The sequence below is a fragment of the Mustela lutreola genome, chromosome 8 (genome assembly GCF_030435805.1).
Source record: "Mustela lutreola isolate mMusLut2 chromosome 8, mMusLut2.pri, whole genome shotgun sequence".
NCBI classification, from domain to species: domain Eukaryota; kingdom Metazoa; phylum Chordata; class Mammalia; order Carnivora; family Mustelidae; genus Mustela; species Mustela lutreola.
Window position 1 is genome coordinate 48,336,184 of NC_081297.1, and position 25,709 is coordinate 48,361,892.

General features: G+C 43.1%; 2 protein-coding genes and 1 pseudogene across 5 annotated transcripts in view; 1 reads left to right on the forward strand and 2 right to left on the reverse strand.

Annotated features, from left to right (window-relative positions):
* Positions 1–25,709, reverse strand: part of VAMP1 (vesicle associated membrane protein 1) — a 75,903-nt gene that overhangs the window by 33,898 nt on the left and 16,296 nt on the right. The gene's annotated exons all lie outside the window — the stretch shown is intronic.
* Positions 5,667–6,399, reverse strand: LOC131838439 (large ribosomal subunit protein eL21-like; annotated as a pseudogene).
* Positions 20,718–25,636, forward strand: CD27 (CD27 molecule). Of its 3 annotated transcripts, XM_059184595.1 has the most exons (6): positions 20,718–21,052; positions 21,197–21,328; positions 23,963–24,151; positions 24,352–24,438; positions 24,698–24,820; positions 25,088–25,636. In XM_059184595.1, exons 1-6 carry the CDS (start codon positions 20,917–20,919, stop codon positions 25,210–25,212), a joined length of 792 nt encoding a protein of 263 aa, XP_059040578.1. In that variant the 5' UTR covers positions 20,718–20,916; the 3' UTR covers positions 25,213–25,636. The 3 variants fall into 3 exon arrangements, with proteins under 3 accessions (XP_059040578.1, XP_059040577.1, XP_059040576.1); XM_059184593.1 differs by lacking the exon at positions 24,352–24,438 and having other exon boundaries at positions 20,725–21,052; positions 24,701–24,820; XM_059184594.1 differs by lacking the exons at positions 24,352–24,438; positions 24,698–24,820 and having other exon boundaries at positions 20,724–21,052.

Below are 25,709 nucleotides of genomic sequence, written 5' to 3' on the forward strand. Positions count from 1 at the left end.
TTTCCTAGAGGTGGCCTTGAACCCTACATTCCTCCCTGGCTCTACCCTGGATGTGTAATATGAATTATGATGATCCTGATACTGGGTATACATAGTGCACATACTTCTCTCCATGCCTTGGAATCACTCCTGGGATTTTGCAGGGTCCTTACCCAGTGTTTGGATTCCTCAGTATGATTTCCAGGTTGGGAGCACAATGACATAGGATGTCATTGGAACATCTCTATAGTTGTGACCCACTCAGACAAGAATAAGGAAAGGATCAACAGTCATTAGGCCAAAGGCAAGAGTTACCAAGAGTAGCTGCAGCTTGAGTGGGGATCCCAGACTGCCATGTGTTCTATAGTGAGGCTGCAATTTGGATACAGAAGGCAGGCTCAAATCTAAACCCATCAGAAGAGTATAAACTTAGATAAAAACAAAATATTAAATCTATAAACAGAGTTTAAAACACTTAAGGGAACTTAGCGCACTCCGTTAAGGAGACCCACTTAGAGAGATGTTTGTGGGTACAGGTGGGGCATCCTAACCCTCAAATCTCAGGCAAATAGACAACTTCAGTCTTCTTGAGACGGTAATTACAGATCATGATCATACACTGGCCACACGAGCTAGGAAAACTGCTCCCTGAAGCAGAGAGATGTCCTTTAAACTACAAGAAGGTTTGGAATTAACAGAGTGGCTTGGTACTACGTCAGCTTTGCGGAGATGAAGCCACAGTTTTCAAACAGTTCAAGGTTAAGATTGGCCACAAGAGAGATGTATGAGATTGGAAAGGGAGAAAGGCAGAATCAAGGCAGCAGCCATAATGCTGTTAAGGTCAGCTTGGGGTGCTAGGACAACTGCCCTTCCCCCACTCTTCATTTATTTACTCTTTCCCCTTCAGGAGCCAGACAATAACAAATAGGACATTCAAAAGCAACTGCATATATGGGGAAAACTAGAAAGTGACAGTGTATGCCTAGGAAAGACCCAGAAAAGACCTGAGAAAACTTCTAAATTTATACTTCAGGCTGATATTCAGTGTGGAGAGAACAATGAAAACAAAACAAAAAAAAACAGGAAAAAAAAAAAAAAAGGTCGCCTGGGTGGCTCAGTGGGTTAAAGCCTCTGCCTTCAGCTCAGGTCATGATCCCAGGGACCTGGGATTGAGCCCCACATCGGGCTTTCTGCTCAGCAGGAAGCCTGTCCCCCCCCCGCCCCCTCTCTCTGCCTACTTGTGATCTCTGTCTGTCAAATAAATAAGTAAAATCTTAAAATAATAATAATAATAACAACAGAAAAAATAACAATAACAAAACAAACAGACCCTAAGGAAGGGGGAAAATCTGATCTCCACAGTTACCACATTATTAGATTCAAATGTCCAGTGTTCAACAAAAAAAATCACAAGGATGTAAGAAAATATACCCCATTCAAAGGAAATAAACACATCAACAGAAACTGTCCCTGAAACAATCCTAATAGCACATATATTAGACAGAGACTTTAAGACAGTCTGTCTTAAAAATGATCAAAAAATTAAGGAAGATGTGGAGAAAGGCAAGAAAATATGGTGTTGAGGGGCACCTGGGTGGCTCAGTCAGTTAAGCATCTGCCTTTGGCTCAGGTTCTGGGATTGAGCACCACATCAGGATCCCTGCTTAGTGGGGAGCCTGCTTCTTCCTCTCCCTCTGCTCCTCCCCACTACTCATGGGCTCTCTCTCTCTAATAAAATATTTCTTTAAAAAAGAAAATATGGGACACCTGGGTGGTTCAGTTGGTTAAGAATCTGCCTTCAGCTCCAGTCATGATCCCAAAGTCCTGAGATTGATTCCCACATCAGGCTCCCTGCTCAACAGAAAGCCTGCTCTTCCCTCTGCCCCTCATCCTGATTGTGCTCTCTTGCTCTCTCTATCTTGCTCTCTCAAATAAATAAAATCTTAAAAAATAAAATAAAATACAGTGTTGAATAAAATGGAAATGTCAATAAAGACATAGAAAAACTGGAAAGAAACCAAAAAGAAACTCTGGAGCTGAAAAGTATAATAACTGAAATGAGAATTTCACTAGAGGGATTAAAGGCATATGTGAGCAGGCAGAAAAAAGAATCAGTGAACATGAAGATAAAATTATGAAAATTATCAAGTCTGAGGAATAGGAAAAAAGAAATAAGAAAAGTAAACAGGGCCAATGGGACCCATGGGACACCATCAAGAGGATCAACATATGCATTAAGGGGGTCCAGAAGGCTGAGGGGAGAGAGAAAGGGGCAGAGAAATTATTTGAAGAAATAATGGCTGAAAACTTCCCAAATTTGATGAAAGACATCAAAGAAGCTCAGTGAACTCCAAGTAAGATAAATTCAAATAGAATCATACCAGGACACATATAATCAAACTTTCAAAGGGCAAAAAATGAAGAGAATCTTGAAAGCAGCAAGAGAGAAGGGAATCATCCCATACAGGGGATGCTCAATGATATTATTAGCAGATTTCTCATCAGAAACTTTGGAAGTCAGAAGGCAGTGGGCCAATACATTCCAAGAGCTAAAAGAAAAAAAAAAAAATCGACTAAGAATACTATATTAAGCAAAACTATCCTTCAAACATGAGAGATAAATTAAGACATGCTTAGGTAAACAAAAGCTGAGGGGGTTCAAGACCACTAGACCTGCCCTTAAAGACAGGGAGTCCAGTAAGGTGAAATGAAAGGACACTAGACAGTAACTCAAAGCTGTATGGAAAATAAAGATCTCGATAAAGGTAAATACATGGCCAATTATAAAAGCTAGCATAATCATGAGAGTGGTTTGTAGCTTCACTTTTTGTTTTCTATATGATTTAAGAGATTAATATATTTAAAGAAAAAAATTATTAGTGGAAAAGCAGGTATCACTCTAACTTATGGTTTGTAACTCCAAATCTTGTTTTCTCCATAATATAAGAAAGTAATGCATGTAAAAGAATTATTAGTTTATGTTTTGGGGTACACAGTGTATAAAATGTAATTCTGTGACATCAAAAACTGAAAGGGGATGGAGATGAACTATAAAAGAGCAGAGTTTTTGTGTATCATTTAAGCCAGTGTAGGTTCAAACGAAAGTATTATAACTTCAGGATCTTAAATGTATGCCCCAAATGTCACTGTAGTATTTCATTATTTCCCTAAATATTTCACTACAAAGAATAAATTAAGTACAAAAGAAGATAGAAATGCATGAATTGAGAGACAAAAAAATCTACAACACATATAAAAAAAATATAGCACAATGACAAAAGTACGCCTTTCTTATCAGTAATTACTTTAAAAAGTAAATGGAGGGGTGCCTGGGTGGCTCAGTGGGTTAAAGCCTCTGCCTTCGGCTCAGGTCATGATCTCAGGGTCCTGGGATCGAGTCCCGCATCGGGCTCTCTGCTCAGCGGGGAGCCTGCTTCCTCCTCTCTCTCTCTGCCTGCCTCTCTGCCTACTTGTGATCTCTGTCTGTCAAATAAAATACATAAAATCTTTTAAAAAAAAATAAAATAAAAAGTAAATGGAGGGGCACCTGGGTGGCTCAGTTGGTTGAGTGACTGCCTTCTTTGGCTCAGGTCATGATCCCGGACTTCCAGGATCAAGCCCCACATCAGGCTCCCAGCTCCTTGGGGAGTGGACTTCTCCCTCTCACCTTCTCCTCTCTCATGCTCTCTCCCACTCATTCTTTCTCAAATAAATAAATAAAATCTTTCAAAAAAAAAAAAAAAGTAAATGGAGGGGCACCTGGGTGGCTTAGTGGGTTAAAGCCTCTGCCTTTGGTTAAGGTCATGATCCCAGGGTCCTGGGATTGAGCCCCACGTTGGCCTCTCTGCTCAGCAGGGGGCCTGCTTCTCTCTCTCTCTCTCTCTCTCTCTCTCTCTGCCTGCCTCTCTGCCTAGTTGTGATCTCTGTCAAATAAATAAATAAAATCTTTTTTTTTAGAAAAAAAGGTAAATGGATTGGGTGCCTGGGTGGATCAGTGGGTTAAGCCTCTGCCTTCGGCTCAGGTCGTGATCTCAGGGTCCTGAGATTGAGGCCCACATCGGGCTCTCTGCTCAGCAGAGAGCCTGCTTCCCCCACTCTCTCTTCCTGCTTCTCTGCCTACTTGTCACCTCTCTCTCTCTCAAATAAATAAAAATTTAAAATCTTAAAAAAAAATAAGTGGATTAAAGTCGCTGAACACAAAACAGAGATTGGTAGAATGGCTAAAAACACATGATTCAACTATATGCTGTCTAAAACAGAATCACTTGATGTCCAAAGACAGAAACAGATAGAAAGTAAAAGAACAGAAAAAGAAATTCCATGCAAATAGTAACCAAAAGAGAACTAGGATGGCTACACTAATATCAGACAAAACAGACTTTAAATCAAATAAGTTTACAAAAGATAAAGGACACTATATATTAATAAAAAGTTCAATACCACAAGAAGATGAAATGCCTTGATGACTCAGTCAGTTGAACATCCAAATCTTGATCTCAGCTCTCAATCTCAGGTCTCAATCTCTCTCTCTCTCTCTCTCTCTCTCTCTCTCTATATATATATATATATATATATATATGTACATATATATATATATTAATTAGTAGGTTCCATGGGGCCTAATAAGGGGCTTGAACCATATATATATATATGGTTCAATATATATATATTACTGGCAGAATTGAAGGGAGAAATAGATAGTTCTATGATGATAGCTGGAGATTTCAATATCCCACTCACAATAATGGGTAGAAAAAATAGAAAAGTAAAGAAATAGAGGACTTAGACAATACAAAAAACCAACTAGAACTAACGGACATGTATAAAACACCCTTCCTAACAAAAGCAGCATACATATTCTTCTCAAGTGTACATGGAACATTTTCCAGGATAGACCATACGTTAGGCTGCAGACTAAGTCTCAATTGATTTTAAAAGGTAAATATCATACTGGGGTGCCTGTGCAACCCAGTCAGTTAAGCAACTGACTCCTGTTTTCAGCTCAAATTGCAATCTCAAGGTCATGAGATCGAGCCCCATGTTGGGCTCTACACGAAGCATGGAGTCTGTTTAGGACTCTCTCTCTCTCTCTCTCTCCCTTTATCCCATTCCACCATTCGCTCTCTCCCCCTCTAAAATAAATAAATAAATCTTAAGAAAAATGGTAGATATTATACAGATTATCTTCTCTGACTATAATAGAATGAAGATAAAAGTTAATTTAAAAAGGAAAACTGGAAAATTCACAAAATTGTGGAAATTAAATAATATATTATTAAACAACAAATAGACCAAAGAAGAAATCACAAGGGCAATTAGAAAATTCTTAGAGGGGCATCTGGGTGGCTCAGTTGGTTAACTGTCAACTCTTGGTTTCAGTTCAGGTCATGATCTCAGGGTCCTAGGATGGAGCCCCACACAGGGCTCTGTGCTCATGCGGAATCTGCTTGAGGCTTACTCTCCCTCTGCCCCTGCTCCTGGCTTGTTCTCTCTCTCTCTCTCTAAAATAAATATAAATCTTTTTTTTGTAAATTTTATTTTACTTTTTTTCAGTGTTCCAAAATTCATTGTTTATGTACCACACCCAGTGCTCCATGCAGCACATGTCCTCCATAAGAGACTGTAGACTCTGAGAAATATAAATCTTTTTAAAAAGGAAAATACTTAGAGACAAATGTGAATAAAAACACAACATACCAAACTTTTTTTTATTGTTTTTTGCTTTAACTATTTCTTTAGGGGAGGGAACATCACACTTCTAGAAATATTTTTAGAGTCTAAAGGTTTCTGGGTTTGGGGTTTTGGGGTTTTTTTTGTTTTGTTTTGTTTTTTTTTAGACTTACATGTCATGAATTCATAGGGTATAGGCTCCAACTGCTCAGGCTCCTTTCCCTTGGTTCTCACAAAGTGTGATTCTCTGGGTGGAGCAAGCTAATACTTTAGTTAAACCCAAGTAATTTTCTCTTTGACTTCCTTCTTTTTCTGATCATTTTCCTTCACATGCTTCAGGAAGCTATCTTGGCTTTAGAGTGCTTAATATGCTCAACTTGTACATTAATTTGCATGGCAAGAATCATACCCTTAATGTGTTTGTTTACAGCAATACCAATAGCATGCTAGGCAGTCCTGCAGATTCTTCTAGTTTTGCCATAGTAACATTTGTGGGGCAGTACTTTTGGAACACTGCCCATTTCCTTGATGTCTGTAATAGCACCTTTCTTGAAGATTCATATGTATGTGGCCAAAGGAACAACTCCATGTTTTCTAAATGGCCTAGAGAACAGATAGCGGATGCCTCTGCTCTTTCCCTTTGTATTGGTCATTCTGGCAAACTACTGGAAGATGGTGGTTCTAGCCAAAAGGCTCACACCAAAACTCTTGGGATGCAATGAATGTGGTAATAAGGGGTAAATTCATAGCTGTAAATACTCACATTAAAAAGAAAATAAGAGGAACCCCTGAATGGCTCAATTGGTTAGGCAACTGCCTTCCACTCAGGTTGTGATGAGGTACTGGGACCAAGCCCCACTTGGCCTCCCTGCCCTCCAGGGAGCCTGCTTCTCCTTCTCCCCCTGCCTGCCACTCCCCCTGCTTGTGCTTGTTCTCTCTTTCTCTCTCTCTCTCAATCTCTCTCAAATAAATAAAATCTTTAAAAAAAAAATAAGAAAAATCTCAAATCAACAACCTAATTTTACAACTTAAGTAACTAGAAAAAGAACAAAATAAACCCAAAGCTAGCAAAGGGGAGGAAATGACAAATATTAGAGCAGAGATAAACTAAATAGAAAATAGAAAAATAATAGAGAAAATCAGTGAAACCAAAACTTGCTTCTTCAAAAAGACCAAAAAAAAGCGGACAGACCTTTTAGTTAGATGGACTAAGAGAAAAAGAGAATAAACTCAGAAATGAATGTGGAGTATTTGTGTGCCTATTTGACCGAAATAAAAAAGAATTATAAGAGAATACTATGAACAATTGTAACTAAAAAGTTGGATTACCTAGATGAAAGAAACAAACCCTTAGAAACACAAAACCTACCAAAACTAAATCATGGAGAACTAGAATATCTGAAGAGGCCTATAACCAGTAAGAAAATTGAATCTCTAATCCAAAATGCCCCCCACACCAAAATCTCCCAACAAAGAAATGCCCTTGACCTGATGGCTTCACTGATGAATTTTACCAAACATTACAAAATAATACCAATCCTTCTCAAAATTTCTTTTAAAACACTTCTTAACTCATTCTATAAGGCCAAGATTACCCTGACACCAAAGCAGACAAAGACATTATAAGAAAAAATAACAAACAATATCCCTTATGAACACTGATGCAAAGAAATCCTCAACAAATAAAATTCATCAGCATATTAAAAGGATTATACACCATAACCTGGTGGGATTTATTCCTGAAATGCAAAGATCATGCAGCATATGAAAATCAATCAATGTAACATGCCATGTCAACAGAATAAAGGGAAAAAACACATGATCATCCCAATTGATGCAGAAGAAGTATTTGACAAAAATCAACACCATTTCATGATAAAAACCTCCCAAAAACTAGGAATAGAAGGTAACTACCTGCACATAATAAAATCCATATATGAAAAACCCACACAAATAAAGTATTCAATGGTGAAAGACTGCAAGTTTTTCTTCCAAAATGAGGAATTACCTTAATAATGCCCACTTTTACCACTTCTCTTCAACACAGTACTGGAAATTTTAGCCAGAGCAATTAGACAAGAGAAAGAAATAAAAGGCATACAAATTGGAAAAAAAAGAGGTAAAATTTTCTCTCTGACATGATCTTATATGTAGACAACCCTAAAAATTACACACACATAAAACTGTTAGAACTAATGAATTCAGTAAAGTAGTAGGATATAAAGTCAACACATAAAAGTCACCTGCATTTCTATACACAAACAATGGACAATCTGGAAAACAAAGTTCCAAATCAATTTCATATACAGTAGTTTCAAAAAAAAATACTTAGGAATTAACTTAACCAAGGAGGTAAAAGAATTGTAGGATGAAAACTACAAAACATTGCTGAAAGAAATTATAGATATAAATAAATGAAAACACATTTCTATTGATGGATTGGAAGTCATAATATTGTTAAAATGTCAATACTACCCAAAGTGATCTACAGATTTGATGCAATCCCTATCAAAATCCCAGTATTTTTTGCAGAAATAGAAAAACCCATACTAAAATATATATGGAATCTCAAGAGACCCCAAATGGCAAAAACAATCTTGAAAAAGAACAAACTGGAGAACTAACACTTGCTGATTTCAAAACTTACTACAAAGCTACAGTTAATAAAACAGTGAGGTATCAATATGAACACAAACATACAGACCAATGGAACAGAACAGGTAGTCTGGAAATAAACGTGTGTGTGTATGAGAGAGAAAGAGAGAGTGAGAGAGAGAGAGAAAGGATTTTGACAAGGGTGCCAAGACTATTCAATGGGGGAAAGAACAGTCTTTTCTACAAATGGTGCTGGGATAAATTGATGTCTACATGCAAAAGAATAGTTACCTATTAACTCAAAATGGGTAAATGACCTAAATGTAAGACCTAAAACAATAAAACTTTTAGAAGAAAACACAGGAAGAAAGCTTCACAACATTGGCTTGGCAAGATTTCTTAGATATGACATCAAAGGCACAGGTAATAAAAGAAAAAATAAACACATTGAATTTCATACAGTCACAAAAAGACAAATACCATATGATTCCACTTACATGAGGTACTTAGAATGGTCAAAATCACAAATACAAAAAGGAGAATGGTGGTTGCCAGGGGTTGAAAGTTGGGGGAGGAGGAGATGGAGAGCTTTTTTTTTTTTTTTAAGGGATACAGCGTTTCAGTTTTACCAGATGAAAAATGTTATAAGAATGGATAATGAGGGGTCCTGAGAGGCTCAGTCAGTTGAGCATCTGCCTTCGGCTCAGGTCATGGTCCCAGGGTCCTGGGATCAAGCCCTGAAAAACAGGCAGAGAGGCAGCAGAGGAAGAGGGAGAAGCAGGCTCTCTGCCTACTTGTGTTTTCTCTATCTCTCTGAAATAAACAAAATCTTAGGGGGGAAAAAAGGATGGATAATGGAGGGTAACAGTTGCACAACCATGTGAATGTCTTTGATACCTCTGAACCGCATACTTAATGGTTAGGATGGTAAATTTTGTTAGGTGTACTTTACCACAATAAAAAACATGCTCCCCAAAAGAGAAGATCATTGTCTTTGTTTTTACTATATTATAAATAATCAAACAAAATCTATAGGCTGAAATTAAAGAAAAGCAATAAGTAAGATTTTCAAATTTATTAGATTCAGAATACAACAACAAAAGTTGAAATTTAAACTTAAAAAGCATGAGAAAAATTAGATTTTGAAGCTGATTGCTTTAATAAACTAATATTTAAAATTCTTGTAACTATGAATAGCCTTTTGTGTGTGTGTGCCCCAAATATAAAAAGATACAAACTTGCATTAACCTACTTCTTGTAACTGTCCCTAGCCAGCCTGTCTCATTTCTCTGGCGTAAAATGTAATGGGGTCTCCTCATTGTCCATGTGAAAGCTCCCATTGCTACCTCTGAGCTCTAGTAAAGGAGAGATTTGTCCCATATACTTTCCATATACCTCTCCTGAAGGATTTCTGTCCCCTTTCCCTTCCATTATGAGCTCTGTGACTCTCAACCCCAAGAAAGAAAGGACCTTGAGGATCAGCTCATATTCCAAGGAACATTTACTAACACCTTCTGCATCAAGCCCTGTGTGGGGTGTGTCCCCACGTTACCACACTTAGCTGTTCACATCTACCCTGTGAAGTGAGTGTCAGCACCTTCATGTTACAGTTGAAACAGACTCATAGTTTAAGTAACTGGCCCAGCTAGCAAGCGGTCAAGCAGAAAGATGGCCTTGGACATGACCTAGGCATCACAGATCTATCTTGTCTGGTCCTCTGCTTCTCAGGTTTTCACCATCTGGTTGATCCTCATACTCCCTCCCCAGAAGATTCCTCTGACCGCTTCCCCTGCCGCAAGACTCCAGGACTCTGCCAGTGCCTGTCACCCTCATCATTCCTCTATGGCCAGAATGCTCACCAAAGGAGGGAAGATTCGGGCCCAATTTGCAGGTAAGAGAGAAGGTTACCACAATCCTTGCTCTTCAAGAATAACTGCAGTGGGGCCCCTAAAAACCATGAAGGAGAGAAGGGTCAGGAGAAGCAACTGTGAGAGAGCCCCTGCCACTGACCCACTCTCTTCCTCTACCAGTCGAGGAAGCCTTCAGAACCAAAGGGGGTATGGGAAAGATGAGTCAGATATGTTTCCCTTTGCGTCACAGAATCTAACTCTCCATCTGTGACTTCAGATAAGTTCCAAATAACCCCAAGCAGTGGCCCACAGGGTGTGATAGCAACACACCTACACCACAAGGTATCCCTTTCCAACTCTGTGGGAAAACAACTGCCTCTTTCAACAGTCAACACATTACCTGAACAATGAACAATTCAAAAATGAAACTAAGAAAACTATTTCATTTACAATAGTACAAAAGAGAATAAAATATTTAGGAATAAATTTAATGAAGAAAGGGTAAGACTTGTACATGGAAAACTACAAAATATTGAAAGATATTAAAGGAGACCTAAATAAATGGAAAGATATTCTATGTTCATGGATTGGAAGACTTACTATTATTAAGATGACAGTACTCTCCCAAATTCACATACAGGTGCAACCCAATCCCAATCAGATTTCCAACTGCCTCGTTTTTCAGAAAAAGACAAACTAATTCTAAAATTCCTATGGAAATGCAAGAGACATAGAAGAGCCAACCCATGTATCTATAGTCAATGGTTTTTAACAAAGATGCCAAGGCCATTCAATGTGAAAAGAATAGTCTTTTCAACAAATGGTGCTGGAATGAAGCTGGACCCCTATCTCAAATCATACACAAAAATTAACTCAAAATCGATTAAAAAAATAATAAATGTAAGAACTAAAATCATAAAAATATTAAAAATAGATAAAAATCTGTGTGACCTTGGAATAGACAACAAATTTCATATGACACCAAAATCAAAAGAAAAAAAAATGGCAACAAAAGATATTGTACTCCATCAAAATTTAAAACAACCCATAGAATGGAGAAAATATTTGCCAATCATATATCCGATAAGGGTCTAGTATCCAGAATATATATCCAGAATATATAAAGAACTCTTACAACTTGGGGTGGCTCAATCAGTTGAGCAGTTGAGTGATTGGGTGACTAACTCCACTCAGGTGAAGATCTCAGGGTCACTGTATCAAGTCCCAGCCCAGCCTCAGTCTTCGTGCTCAGCAGGGAGTCTGCTGGAGATTATAGCTCCCTTTGCCCCTCCCAACTGGCATGTAGGCTGTCTCTTGAATAAATAAATCAATCTTTTTTCTTAATATTTTATTTATTTATTTGACAGAGAGAGATGCAGCAAGACTGAGAACACAAGCAAGGGGAGTGGGAGAGGGAGAAGCAGGCTCCCCACCAAGCAGGGAGTGCAATGCGGGGTTCCATCCCAGGACTCCAGGACCATGACCTGAGCCAATGGCAGACACTTAACAACTGAGCCACCCAGGCGCCCCTAAATAAATAAACCTTAAAAAAATAAAGAACTCTTACAACTCAACAAAAAAAAGACAAATAATCCAATTTAAACATGGACAAAGAAATGTTTCTCAAAGAAGACATAAAAATGGCCAGTAGGCACATGAGAAAATGTTCAGCACCATTAGTCTTAGAGAAATGCATCTCAAAACCATAATGAGATACCCCTAACTAAGATGGCTATAATTTTTTTATGGAATTTAACATGTGTTGGTAACTATGCAGTTCTCTGGGATATTCATGTACCATTGATAGGAATGTAAAATAGTTCAGTTGCTATGGAAAACAGTTTGTCAGTTCCTCAAGAAGTTAAATATAGAGTTACCATATGACCCAGCAATTCCTCTCATAGGTGTATACCCAACATATGTTCACACAAAACTTGACATGAATGTTGATAGCAGCATTATTCATAATAGTCCGAAAGAGGAAACAACCCAACCGCCCATCAACGGATAAATGGTGTATCCATCAGTGGATCATTCATCCATAAAAAGAAACAAAGTACTGATGACATAAGGTGCACATGGATAAACCTTGAAGATATTATGCTACAATGAAAGAAGCCACATACAAATGGCCACATATTATACGGTTCCATTTACCTGAAGTGTTCAGAATAGGCAGTAAGGGAGAGTGGAAGAGGGTAGAAAAGGGAGGGGGGCAGCGGCAGGCGCCGAGGGCAGATGCGGAAGGAAAAAGTGGGACTAAATGTAATGGGTGGGGTGTGAGGTTTCTTTTAGGAGAGGTGGGAATGTTCTCAAATTAGATAGTGGTGATATTTGCCCAACTTTGTGAAAATGCTGAAAACCACTGAATTGTACATTATAAAATGATTAACGTGTTCAATTTATTTCAACTTTAAAAGAGTCAATGTGCAGGGACATCTGGGTGATTCAGTCTGTTCAGGTCATGATCCCAGCCTGAGATCAAGTCCCACCTCAGGCTCCTTGCTCAGCAGGGAGTCTGCTTTTCTCTCTGCCTGCTGCTCCCTGTACTTATGGGCACTCACTCGCTCTCTCGCTCTCTCTCTCTGACAAATAAATAAATAAAATCTTTTTTAAAAAAAGAAAAAAGTCAACATGCACCAAGGAGCCCTTCAGTGTGGGCTCAGGACCACTATAGTCCTTAGGGAGGCTTGTGGTGCTAAAGCAACAGTCTAAGGGTCAGCCATGTCCCAACTTCCATCTCCCAAATGAGCTCAGGAATACTCTCTCTGAGCAGGTCTGCAGTCTCCTAAGCAGGAATGACCTCCCTTGCCATTGGGAGGATTTTCTCAGCCCCTTAGGGCAGAAGGCAAACATCTGAAGGGATCCACGGGATTGGCAGAGGCCCTGCAGGTTGGGTCACAGAGGATTTGGGAGAGAAGAGCCAGAATTGGACTTTAGAACACTGGTGGTGACACGAGGATAAAGACGTCACAAAAGAGGAGATCCAAGTCACGAAGGATGGCGGAAGATGCTCAGCCTCACTGGCAATCAAAGGAACACACACTGGAACAACAATGAGACAGCATTTTCCCCAATTAGATTGCAAAAATGGTTTGCTAATATGAAATCTGGCAGGATGTGAGGAAGTATGTGTCCTCATTCCACTGCTGGTGGGCGTGAGTTGGTAGAGCTGCTTTGGAGGGCAACTTGCCAGGATCTATTAAAGTGAACAGTATGCATACCCTATGACTCAGCCGTCCCAGTGTCCAGGATTTATTCTAAAGACACACTCCCACATGCACGGGGAGATATGAGATGTTTATGCGACACCATTTGTGATAATGAAATGTTGGGGGGCAGAAAACTGAAGTATTCATGAACAGGGGAAAGGCTAAAAAGCCTAGGTACATCCACTGTCTATTTAACAAAATGAGAAGTTCCAGAAATATAAAATGACATCCAAGGTATGTTATTGGATTTAAAAAGCAGAGAGCAAATTCTAGAAGGATTTATATCATTTATGAAAAAATGAAACAGGGGCACCTGGGTGGCTCAGCCTCTCTGCCTAGAAATGAATAAATAATATTTTTTTAAAAAATGAAACAAAACTCAAAACACAATTGTGCTGAGGTTCTTGGAGATTTCTGAGAGGCAGGCTGAGATGCCAGGCCAAGTAAGAACCCTTTCTTTAGCTGGACAAAGATGGACCTTAAAAAAGTAATGCAAGGGGCGCCTGGGTGGCTCAGTGGGTTAAAGCCTCTGCTTTCGGCTCAGGTCATGATCCTAGGGTCCTGGGATCGAGCCCCGCATCGGGCTCTCTGCTCAGCGGGGAGCCTGCTTCCTCCTCTCTCTCTGCCTGCCTCTCTGCCTACTTGTGATCTCTGCCTGTCAAATAAATAAATAAAAAATCTTTAAAAAAAAAAAAAAAAAAAAAAAAAAGTAATGCAAGAAGAACATGGAATTGCCAGGCTTGGGGATGTTTGACTTCCAAGAGATATAGTTTTTTAAGATTTTGTTTATTTATTTATTTGAGAGAGTGATTAAAAGTGGAGGGAGGGGTAGAGAGGCAGAGGGAGAAGCAGGCAATGCAGGCTCCATCTCAGGATCCTGGGATCATGACCTGAAGGGAAATGCCTAACCGACTGAGCCACCCGGGTGCCCCTAAGAGATAATTTTCTAAGGAACGGACAGAACAAATGCATGATGTGTTCTTTGGGCTTTATTTCTTGTTCTGTGTTAGGAGAATTACTATAGGCCTGTGTAATATTTCTTTTAGAGAACAGAGGTAACCTACCATGCCCCCAGATGAGAAAGGAAAGGTTAAAATTAGGTGTCCTCATTGTCAGTGATCTCAGGTATAGAAGAAGGAGATAAGCCTTTGCCAGAGAGAAGTCGTGATCTCATGCTGTACATGAGGCTTTCACCCATCTCCCAGGCGAACAAGGAGTCTTCCCTCCTCTGACAAATTCAAGCAGAGGGTTCTCAGTAGAGGAGGGGTTGCGATCAGAGTAAGAAATAATTGATTATGGCTTAAGAATATTTTAAGTAGAAAATAAAAGGGACTTTTAAAAAAAAAGGAGAGAAAAGAGATTTTGTTGGAAAGATCCACCTAATTCTTTGCTGATAGATGTCTGTAAGCAGAGGTTTTGCTCTTCCATTCTCTGCTGTATAAAAAGAACCTGATTATTACCATACAGACTAACAAAGGAAAAGGATGAACATTCCTAAACTAATAACACATACACACGTATAAATTTATTTGTGTGTTTTAAAAAAGTTATGGAAGGGGCACCTGGGTGGCTCTGTTGGTTAAGCAGCAGCCTTCACCCCAGGTCATGATCTCAACAGGGAGCCTGCTTTTCCCTCTCTGCTCTGTTGTTCCCATGGCTTGTGACCTCTCACTCACGTTCTCTTTTTCTCTCTCAAACAAATAAAATCTGAAAGAAAGAAAGAGAGAGAGAGAGGGAAGGAGGAAGGGAGGAAGGAAGGAAGGAAAAGTTCTGGAAGAGTAGTCACTAATCTGAAACAGGGATTACCTCTGAGGAGGCAGGGAGAAGATAAGGGCTGCGGGAGAAGACTGATCAAGAGGACTTTGAGTCTTATCTAGAATTGTTAAATTTTTTTCCATTTTCACTTTCATTTTTTTAAGTAAAAAAGAATGAGATAAAGTTGGGGAAAACAATATCTAAAGATAATGTTATTTTTACATATTTACAACATAAAAGATCTTTTTTGCTCCCACTTAAATATTAATATACAACAAATTTTTAAACAACATAACAATATTTAGTAATAACATATTTCACAAAATCTTGCTTCAGCATACCCAAAACAGTTCTTAGAGGGAAATTTATAGTCCTAAATCAATACATTATAAAAGGAAAATTTAAATGAATGAACTAAGTGTCCAATTTAAGAAGTTAGAAAAGAGGGTACCTGGCTGGCTCAGTTGGGAGAGCATACAACTCTTGATGTTGGGGTCGTAAGTTTGAGCCCCACATTGGGTAGGCAGATTATTTAAATAAATAAAACTTTTTTAAAAAAAGGAAGTTAGAAGGGCAGAATAAACCCAAAGAAAGTAAAAGGAAGGAAATAATTTAAAAATTACACCAGAGAGGGGCGCCTGGGTGGCTCAGTGGGTTAAAGCCTCTGCTTTCGGCTCAGGTCATGATCCTAGGGTCCTGGGATCGAGCCCCGCATCGGGCTCTCTGCTCAACGGGGAGCCTGCTTCCTCCTATCTCTCTGCCTGCCTCTCTGCCTACTTGTGATCTCAGTCTGTCAAATAAATAAAACCTTAAAAAAAAAAAAATTACACCAGAGAATAATAGAAAAACATAATGAGATTAAAAAGTGGTTTTTTGAAGCAATTGATACTTACCTATATTTCTTGCAAATATATCAAGAAAAAATGAGGAAATTATAAATAAACAATATTAGGAATGAAAAGGGGAAAATAACTAGAGATCTAGTGGTGATTTAAACATTTACACCATAAATCTGAAACAGGTTAAGTAATCTCCCAACAAAATAAAACCTACCAAACTGACTCTAGAAGAAACTGAAAACCTGAATTAAATCGCAGTAAAAAGCCTACACTTAAAATATGCACACACACACACACATTCCACAAGACTTCAAGGAACAGATTATCCCTATTTTCTGTCATCTGTATATAAGAAAAACTATTACGGCTCAAGAAAAGTGGCCAAAGAGAAGAAAAAAAAAAAAAAAAAGAGGGTGGTGTCTAGAAACCTAAACCAAAGGAAAAGACAATTCTCAAGAAGGTGGAGGGAGAGTTGTCGGATCCCACACAGCTCAGCAAAACTTCCTGGCTGAACACTCCTCACCCCTGAGAGGACAGGTACCTGCATTATATCCAGTCCCTGCCCTCCATGGTGCTGCAGTAATGACCATTACTAATAACTTTGTATGTGTCTTTAAGATGACTTGATCAATTTCTGATTCACTGATGTGTTGATTCCATGAGGGAAGAAACCACATGCTTATTTTTTTTTTTTTCATCTTTGTAAATAATGCATTACTTAGCTGGTACCTGGCACAGACTGGACGGGCAACAGATTCTTGTTGAATGAGAAGTGGAATTTAGGAGGTCAATGTGGCCTTGGACCCCCTGCAATTTTAACCTTACAATTATGGATAGAGCCATTAAGGAATAAGACTGAGGGTAGACTACCTGATTCTCAGTGAGTGCCTTAAGTGCTAGACAATACTAGAAGCTGGTGTTGAGATCCTGAAAAGTTGTCAAAGTTTGGAAGAAATGCCCACAAATGTTCAGTGCCCTGGGAGATCCAGACAGAAATCCCAAAAATGCAAATTAAGGAACTGGGAAGTGAATTCACCCCACTGTCCTGCCCACTTGGTCTCTTAGAGACTCACTGGGAAGGAGGGAGGTGGGAAAGGAAGACTCACTTAAAGCAGGGAGGGGTAGGGGTAAGGGAGGTGTCACCAAAGAAAGTAGGAGTGGAAGGGGTGCCTGGCTGGCTCAGTTGGTCAAGTGTCTGGTTCAGCTCAGGTCCTGATCCCGGGATCCTGGGATGGAGCCCCCATGGGTTCCGTGCTCACTGGGGAGTCTGCTTCTCCCTCTTGCTCTGCCTGCCGCTCCCTGGCTTATGTGCTCTCCCTCTTTCTCTCTCTCTCTCTCTCTGTTGAATGAATATGTAAAATCTTTAAAAAAAAAAAGTAGGAGTGAAGGATGAAGGAATGGAGTGGAGGGACAAAGAAGCCTAGGAAAACTAAGGGGTTTGGTTGATACGGATCAGGAATAGTGATTTCTGACATCTATGTAATGTTAACAGAACTTCCTTTTAAGAAAAAATCTTGGAGAAAGCTTTGTTCCACTGAGTATTTTGACTGGTTATAGATTTATTAAGGGCCAAGACATGGGCGCCTGGGTGGCTCAGTTGTTAAACATCTGCCTTCGCCTCAGGTGGTGATCCCAGGGTCCTGGGATGGAGCCCCACATCAGGCTCTTTGCTCCACAGGAAGCCTGTTTCTCCCTCTCCCACTCCCCCTGCTTGTGTTCCCTCTCTCGCTGTGTGTCTCTCTGTCAAATAAATAAATTAAGTCTTTAAAAATAAATAAATCAAATAAAAGGCCAAGACTGAATTGGATTAAGAGCTGAAGACAGATGAGCTATGTTGCCTGACAGAACACATCTGAAAGGCAGTCTGTACAGTGTGGGGGATGGTGTCAGCAAAATGGCTAGTGCCTTTACTGCCTTGTAAGGTAGCCAGACTACTGATAAATCTCTGCAGTGGGAAGGATCATTGAGAACGAGCACATCCAAAATGCAATTTGAATTTGTAACCCTATGATACATAAACCTTCAGCAAAATTTTCGCCACACCAAACAGCCTTTTGTTTACAGTTGGTTTGGAGGAAAATTCCAGAAAGTTCTGTGTCCCAAATTTGGAACCTGTGGCAGGGCAGAGGTAAGGGATAAGCCAGGAGCACAGAGGCAGAAATAGGACTTTAGCCAAGTGGGAACGAGGGGTGACCACATCAGCAGACCCACTGGAATTGGGGCCAGGTGACAGTTCTGCCTCTTCCTCACTCTGTCAAGGACCTATCCTGCCTTGAAGATGAGGAGTGTGTCACCTTAATAGCAAGGAGCAGGGTGGCCCCGGATGACCTGCTGGTTATGGTCATTGCTCCAGACAGAGAGGTTATTCAGGCCCTCAAAAGTAATGAAAATCATCAAAAGAGAAGGGCTTCTGTGGACCGATCTCTGGAGATGCAAGCAGAGGAGGGAGCTGTTGAGAAGATGTGTCTCTGCTGGCAGGTGTGGAGAGAAGCTGCACTCCAGGAGAGAATGTGGTAGTGGAAGATTCCCAGAGAGAGATCGCAGGCTGCACTCGCAGGGCCTGTAGACAAGAGGAAGAAACTACCCAGGGAGCCAGTTCAGGACAGGCCAAGACTCACCAGAAATTGATGCAAACACAGAAGGCAGAAGATGAGGTCATTCCATTTGTCCAGAGGAAAGTGAGGTCCAGAAAGCTGGCTCTCCTCCTCCTGCCCAGGGTACTCCAGGAGAGCCAGGAAGACGCTGCTCCTGTCCTTTCCCCCATGGAGAGGAAATGATGGGCCATAGCACAGACCTCTGAAGCTCCCTTGCATGGGTGAGCAGCTCACGGCCCGTCAAAGTTGTCAGTCCTCTCAGGGTCCTCCAGTTCCCCCTCCCACAACGTTCTCTCTAAAGGTCCCATCTCCTCATTGTTCCTGCATGGTGTTATCCATCCTCACACCCCGCCTCACCATGCCTGCCCAGGGTTCAGGATTCACAGAGGAGGTGTCCCTGGGTGGCTCAGTCAGTTAAACATCCAATCCTAAGAGTTTTGTTTTTTTTTTTAAGATTTTATTTATTCATTTGACTGAGAGAGATCACAAGTAGGCAGGGTGGTAGGCAGAGAGGAGGTCGCAGGGTCCCTGCTAAGGAGAGCCTGATACTCAGCTCGATCCCAGGACCCTGGGATCATGACCTGAGCCGAAGGCAGAGGCTTAACCCACTGAGCCACCCAGGTGACCTCAATCCTAAGGTTTTGGCTCAGGTCATGATCTCATGGGTGGTGGGATAGAGCTCCTTATGGGGAGTCTGCTTGAAGATTCTCTCCCTCTGCCTCTCTCCCCCACAATCTCTCTCTCTCTCTCAAATAAATAAATAACCCTTAAAAAAAAAAAAGATTCATAGTGGAAATAGTGACCATCATCTGGGGATGGGGCTGGACCATTCGTGATAGCACAGTCCTCAGATGCCAAGCTTATCGCTCTGAGGTGGGAATTCAGGCGTGCTGTCGGACAGTGAAAAGGATGGTTGTGTAGAAGTAATTCTTCAGATCACACTCATATGTGGCTTCCCACGGTGAGGACCCTCTTAAAGAGAAGAGGGGGCTGGAGAAAGACAAGAGGATGGAAAATATGAAGAGAAAGGAAACCAGAGTGAGAGAGAAAACAGAGCTAACAGGTGAGGTCACAGGAGTGTGACATTTTATGAGCACTCTGGAAACAACAGCAAAGCCCTTGAATGAAGAGTGGCCTGGAGAAATAAGCCATGTGTTCCCAGGACTCAGAAAGAGAAAAGTCTAGCAAGTTCCAATGTCCCCACATCAGCTTTCCCGGGAGAACAGCAGAAACAGGGGAGAGATGACCCAGGGAATCTAATCCCAAGCGCCAAGTCGGGGGGGTAGGATGAAGATGACAGTGAGGTGACAAGGGCAGGCTAGATGGACAGGAGTGACACGCATCCCACAAGCTGGCAGGAGGATGAAAAGAGGTCACACATGATCTCTTAGCAGAGTTCAACAGAGAGGAGAGCACAGGTTTAAGTCCCTTGTCGACAACTCTGAACAATTCTGTAGCAAAGTATTTTGGCCATAAAACCAGACCTCAGTGGATGCAAGAGTTAATTACGGTCCTCATTCACCCCACTTAGTTTAAATATTCAATTCTTTAAAAAAAAAAAAAAAAGATTTTATTTACTTATTTGAGAGAGAGAAGAGAACATGAGCTGTGGGGAAGGGCACAAGCAGAGGGAGGAGAAGCACACTCCCTGCTGAGCAGAGAACCCAATGCAGAGCTCAAGCCCAGGACCCTGAGATCAAGACCTGACCCGAAGGCAGATGCTTAACCGACTGAGCCACCCAGGTGCCCCAGTATTCAATTTTTTTGCTGCAGAAATGTGCTTGATTGAGTGCTACTCTGGCCTCATGAGGATGCCTGGTAGGGTTAGTTACTCCCTAAAATCTGAAAAATTCTGCATTCTAAAACTTATCTGACCCCAACACTTTCAGCTAAAAGTCTGTGGACCTATACTCGATTCAGGTTCTCCCTCCCTCTCTAAACTGTTATTAGCTTGTAAGCTGTGAACAGGGGGCAACGTGGGCATCTTTGTGTCTGTGCGCGTGAACAGAAGAGATGGTAACCGAGTGTCCAACATTCTGTAAAAGAGGCACGGGCGGGTTCCGATCTCAGTGGCCAGGAGATGCGGGCGTCTTGCGGGGGATGGAGGTCTCTAAAGAGCAGCAGGTCTTCTGTCAGCACTTGCCCTTTAATACTCTCCCTGGTACCCAGCACCCAGCACCCAGCACACGGAAAAGGGGGAGGGGGTGGAAGTCACGGCTCTGCGGAAAAAAACGAGCCACAACAGAGCTGCAGCTGCCATCAAAGGTCGGCTTGCCACCTGAAGCCAGCAGCTCGAAGAGGGCCTGCAGCTGCTGCCCAGGAGGTACTGAGAGTAGGGCCCCAGCACCCCACTGGAGGGGCCAGTTCCACGGAGGCCAGGCATCAGCAACTGGAACGTAGAAAGGGCTCCTGGGCAAGAGCCATGGCCCAGGCACCTCCCTGCTGGCTGTGGATTCTAGGGACCCTGGCGGGGCTCTCAGCGACCCCAGCCTCCAAGCCCTGTCCGGAGAAGCACTACCTGGTCCAAGGAGAGCTGTGCTGCCAGATGTGCAAGCCAGGTGAGAGGGGAGGGCTAGCTGGGAGCTTGGGGGTAAGGGCAGCGGAGAGTGAGTCTGAGCTCAAAAAGAGGAATCCTGTACCAGCCTTGAGGACGGCAGAAAAGTGGCCTTCCTTGGGCCTTGACCCTGGACCTCTGCTTGCAGGGACTTTCCTCATGAAGGACTGTGACAAGCATGGTGAGTCTGCTCAGTGTGACCCGTGCATCCAGGGGGCCTCCTTCTCACCAGACCACCATTCGCGGCGCCACTGTGAGAGCTGTCGGCATTGTAACTCTGGTGAGATGGGCAAGCCTCTGGGGGCCAAGGTGGCAGAGGTGGGTGTGGGGAAGCGGGGGGGGGGCAGAGCTTGTCACTTTGAGGTTACTGCAAGGAGAGCCAATGTGGGAAAGTGGGGGGCCCCGAGCAGGACACGTACTGGTATGGGGAGAACTCTGGTGTTACAAGGAAGGGGTAAGCAGAATGTGGGGGGCGGCCAAGAATGGGTGTACCACTCAGATCACCACAAGAAAAAGGAGTAAGTGAGGAAAAGGAAGCAGAAGTGGCCCTAGGTTCCTAGATTTCAGATGAGTGACCCCCCATGGGTGAACTGGCTTGGTCTAGAAGCATGCATTTGTTTGGAACTTGGAGAACATCTTTCTTAGGATTTAACAATACCAGCCAGTGGGGAACATTCTTATTCTTGTTCTTATTCTTATTCTTCTCCTTCTTCTTTTTCTTCTTCTTGGCATAAAAGTCAATTTAGAAAAAGGAATATGTATGCAGCCCATGTTTTTCTTGTCTGTTTTGTAATTTTATCTTTTTTAAATGAAGAAGTGTAATGTCTGCAGCTGTGTTATGAATTCTTATTATTCCTCCAGCTTAGCTAGAATTTCAGAAACTGTATGCCAGCCGGGATAGAGGCACAGACTTTAAAGTGGCCCCTTTGAACAAACATTCCCTCTCAGGACCTTCTGAGGGCTCTGGAACTGAACCACTACCCTGCTTGTCTATAAAATATGCTTGGGCTCAGTAGGCCTCTTAGACTGTCATATTCAAAAATGAACTAAATAAAAGGTTTTGCCATTGCAAATCAGTCAAAAAACAATAGCTTACATACATAAGTATTCCTCAGTCCACTTAACTTAGAAATCTGTTACTGGATTTTTCTCTTCTTGGCAGCAACCCCAGCAGGGTTAGAATATTGTAGTCAGAGTCTCCCCACTTACTGTAGGCCCTGCCAGGAGGCCTTTTCCCAACACTGAGCCAGCCTCCCCCTCCCGATGCTGGGCTCCAGACCAGGCAAGCCATGATACTTCTCTGTAAGACTCAGCCCATGGGCCTCCATAGCACCCACATAGCTACTGGCTGCAGGACACCAGGGGGAAGGTGGCCAGTGGAGGCTGAATAAGCGTGGCCCCTCTGGACCTCAGTGTTCCCCTGGGTAAAATGGAGAAGCACCAGACATCAGCCTGGAATTGGGGGCACAGGTTATACGTGGTAAAGAGAACTCCCAAGTCTCTGGATACTCATCTCTGAAAACGATGGCACTCCCATGCAGAACCAAGCCCAGGCCTCTCTTTAACCCTTCTTCCCCTCAGGCAGATACCCTCCTGACCACCACCTCTGGCGTCTGAGGTGATCTTCCTCACCTTTGCCTACCTCTTCTCCTCTCCCCAGTCCCTGTCACCTCCCCCATCACTGTTCTCCTCCTGTGGACCCTTGTCCAGGCTGGCTCACGATTCCTGGTAAGCCACAAAGAAACGAAATTCTGGTAGCAGCTACTAGTCAGAATTCTGAAAGAAGTGTTATAAGGATGGGAAGAAGGAATCTGTCTCCCTCTCCCTTTCCTGGCAAAAGGCAGCTGCTAAAGGAATTGTTAGAGCACTGGTTGTTGTCTTTGGCATCCTCCAAGCCTTCCTTTCTGCACCCCGCTTGCCCCGTCAGGGCTCTTCTCCCTGGGTCCCCACGAGTGCACTGTCCCAGGGCCCCACCATGCTGGGCTCAAGCCTGCCCACATCCGGGTGCTGGTGCCTTCCCCAGAATCACTCTCCTATTTTTAACCCTAACCACCTGTGAGCACAAACCCACCCAGTGCCCCTCACATCCTCCTCCCCTAGTACAATTTTTTGGCAATCAGTCTGCACCTGACCTCTACACTTGAATAAAATGTACACTGTAAAGCCAAGGTATGTTACTAATCAAGTAACATTCCAGTAAAGTTTAAAAAACCTATCAGGGACCATAGCAGCACTATTGCTGATTGCTTAAAAACTGGAAAATACCCAAATGCCCATTAACAGAATAGACACATGAATCACGGTATATTCATACAGTGAAATGCTATACCGCATGAGAATGAGTGGTCCGCAGTTACAATATGGATGAATTTCACAAGGGATTGAGGAAGAGGGTCAGACACAAGTGAGTACACATGCATGACTAGACAAATACAGTACAAAAACAAGCAAAGTGACTCGCAGCGTTAGGAAGTCAGGCTGGTGGCTATCTGTGGGTGGGAGGAGGTAGTGACTAGGAAGGGACACTGCTGCTCTTGTTCGTGGCTCCCATCTGAAGCCATTCTCAAGTTTTACGCTTGTGACCTGTGTATGTCTTTGTCTGTGTCTTGTTCTTCAATGAGAAGTTATCAAAGTGCCAGGGAATAGGAGAGAAAATCCTGCAAGCTGTTTCTACTTTTTACAGTTGGAATTTTCTGAACCATGAGTAAAGGGAAAAAACCCAAGTGTTTCCCTTTAATGACACTAGTAATAAAGGCAGATGCCCTGGGTGACAGGGAGGGAGGGGCAGCCTTTGCATGATTGGGGCAGGAGTCCCTGCAGCTGGGCCTGGGATGGGAGCTCAGGACAAAACTTAGCAAGCACACCTGGCAGGTCTCCGAGGCCTGAGCTTCTTGTGTTCCTTTTCTGTCCCCAGGTCTTCTCATTCGAAACTGCACCCTCACCACAAATGCACAGTGTGCCTGCCCCAAGGGCTGGCAGTGCAGGGACAAGGAGTGTACAGAGTGTGACCCTCCTTCAAACCCTTTGCTGACACTGCCTCCACCGTCTTGGGCCCCGGACCCACACCCACACCCACACCCCACCCACTTACCTTACACCAAAAGTAAGTTCCGGCCAATGCTTTGTCCAGCCAAAGGGACAAGGGATGCACCCCAAACATCACCCTCCCCACATCAGCTGCCTGGCTAGCTGGTCAGCCTTCCCTTCTCCCTGGGCCTCTTAGGGCAGCTGTAAGGCCTTGGGCCTCCCAGGCTTGTGCCCTGGGAGGTTCCCTGCTGCTGCTCACCCTGCCTCTTTCTGCAGGGATGCAGGAGCCCAGGACAGTTCTGCAGGTGCAGACGCTGGCTGACTTCAGGTGGCTGCCTGCCACAGCCCTCTCAACCCATTGGCCAGAATGGGGAGTCTTCTCCCCATTCTCTACCCCCCAGGGAGACTGCATACTGGAAAGGGAAGCCAGCCAGAAAGCTCCTAGGAGTAGGGGGAAGAAGGGGAAGAAGCAGAGTCTAGGGATTAGGAAAGAATTTAGTCAAATGGTAGCAGTGGGGGAGGGGTGAGAGAGAGATGGGAGGAGGGGAGACAGGTGGTCTGGGCTGAGGGGAGTCAAGGCTGAGGCCATCTTCAAAAACCCATGCGTGGTCCTTGCCTATCACAGCCCAAAGGCCCCTGTGCAGCTCAGATTGCATCCGCGTCTTTGTCATTCTCTCTGGGATGTTTCTTGCTTTCACCGTGATGGGACCCTTGTTCTTCCATCAACAAAGAAAATGCAGACTAAGTAAGAGACAAAATACTGGTCTCCAATCCTGTCCCTGCACCCTACCCTACCACCCCAGCCCCCCATGGACACCATGCCTCGAACCTCACCAAAGGCTTGTTCAATGCATATTTACCAATCCTGGCTACCCCCTCCTCTTCCTTTTCTCTCAGCTAGCAATCCCCTGATAGCCCTCCCCGAGCCTGAACCTCCTTGGCTTATCTCCACTCCATTCACCACGTCCCACCCCCAATGCCCCCCAAGGTTCATCCCATTCTCCTCCCGCAGACAAAGAAGAAAGTCCAGTGCTGCCGGCTGAGGCTTGCCTATACAGCTGCCCCAGGGAGGAAGAGGGCGGCGCCATCCCCATTCAGGAAGATTACCGAAAACCAGAACCTGCTTCCTACTCCTGAGCTTGCGCACCGAGAAGGCTGGGTGGGCGGGTCATCACTACAATAAATTCTCCGCCTCCATCCCACCCCAGCGGCCATCCACAGGGACACAGAGACCTGGCACACACACACCCCCACACCCCGACCCCCACCTCCGCCCCCAAGCCGGGGTTTCAGTACCATCCTGTCATCAGGACTCTTTCCTGTGCGCAGACTTGAGAAAGTGCCTTTTGGAGACTGGCACCGACAAGGACGCATGGGGGTGAGATGGAGGGTGGGACGTGGGCCCCACCCCCACCCCAGTGTGTCCTGGCCCAGCCACCTTCACCCTTGCACTGCACTGGAAGGGTGGGGCCTTAGGTGGAGAACACACTTTCCCCTAGAACCACCACGTGCTCTATCACCGACCTAAAAATTTGGCACAATAAAGTGACAGCCAACCACACACCGAAGCTCTCTCCGTGGGCTCAATCTCTCAGTCTCTCTCTCTCTCAAATTCCAATCTCACGGTGCAGGCC

Coding starts and splice junctions, on each gene's coding strand:
- CD27 (XM_059184595.1), top strand. CDS start 20,917: ATGGCCCAGGCACCTCCCTGCTGGCTGTGGATTCTAGGGACCCTGGCG. Junction 21,053..21,196: donor CTGCCAGATGTGCAAGCCAG/GTGAGAGGGGAG, acceptor CTCTGCTTGCAG/GGACTTTCCTCATGAAGGAC. Junction 21,329..23,962: donor CTGTCGGCATTGTAACTCTG/GTGAGATGGGCA, acceptor TTCTGTCCCCAG/GTCTTCTCATTCGAAACTGC.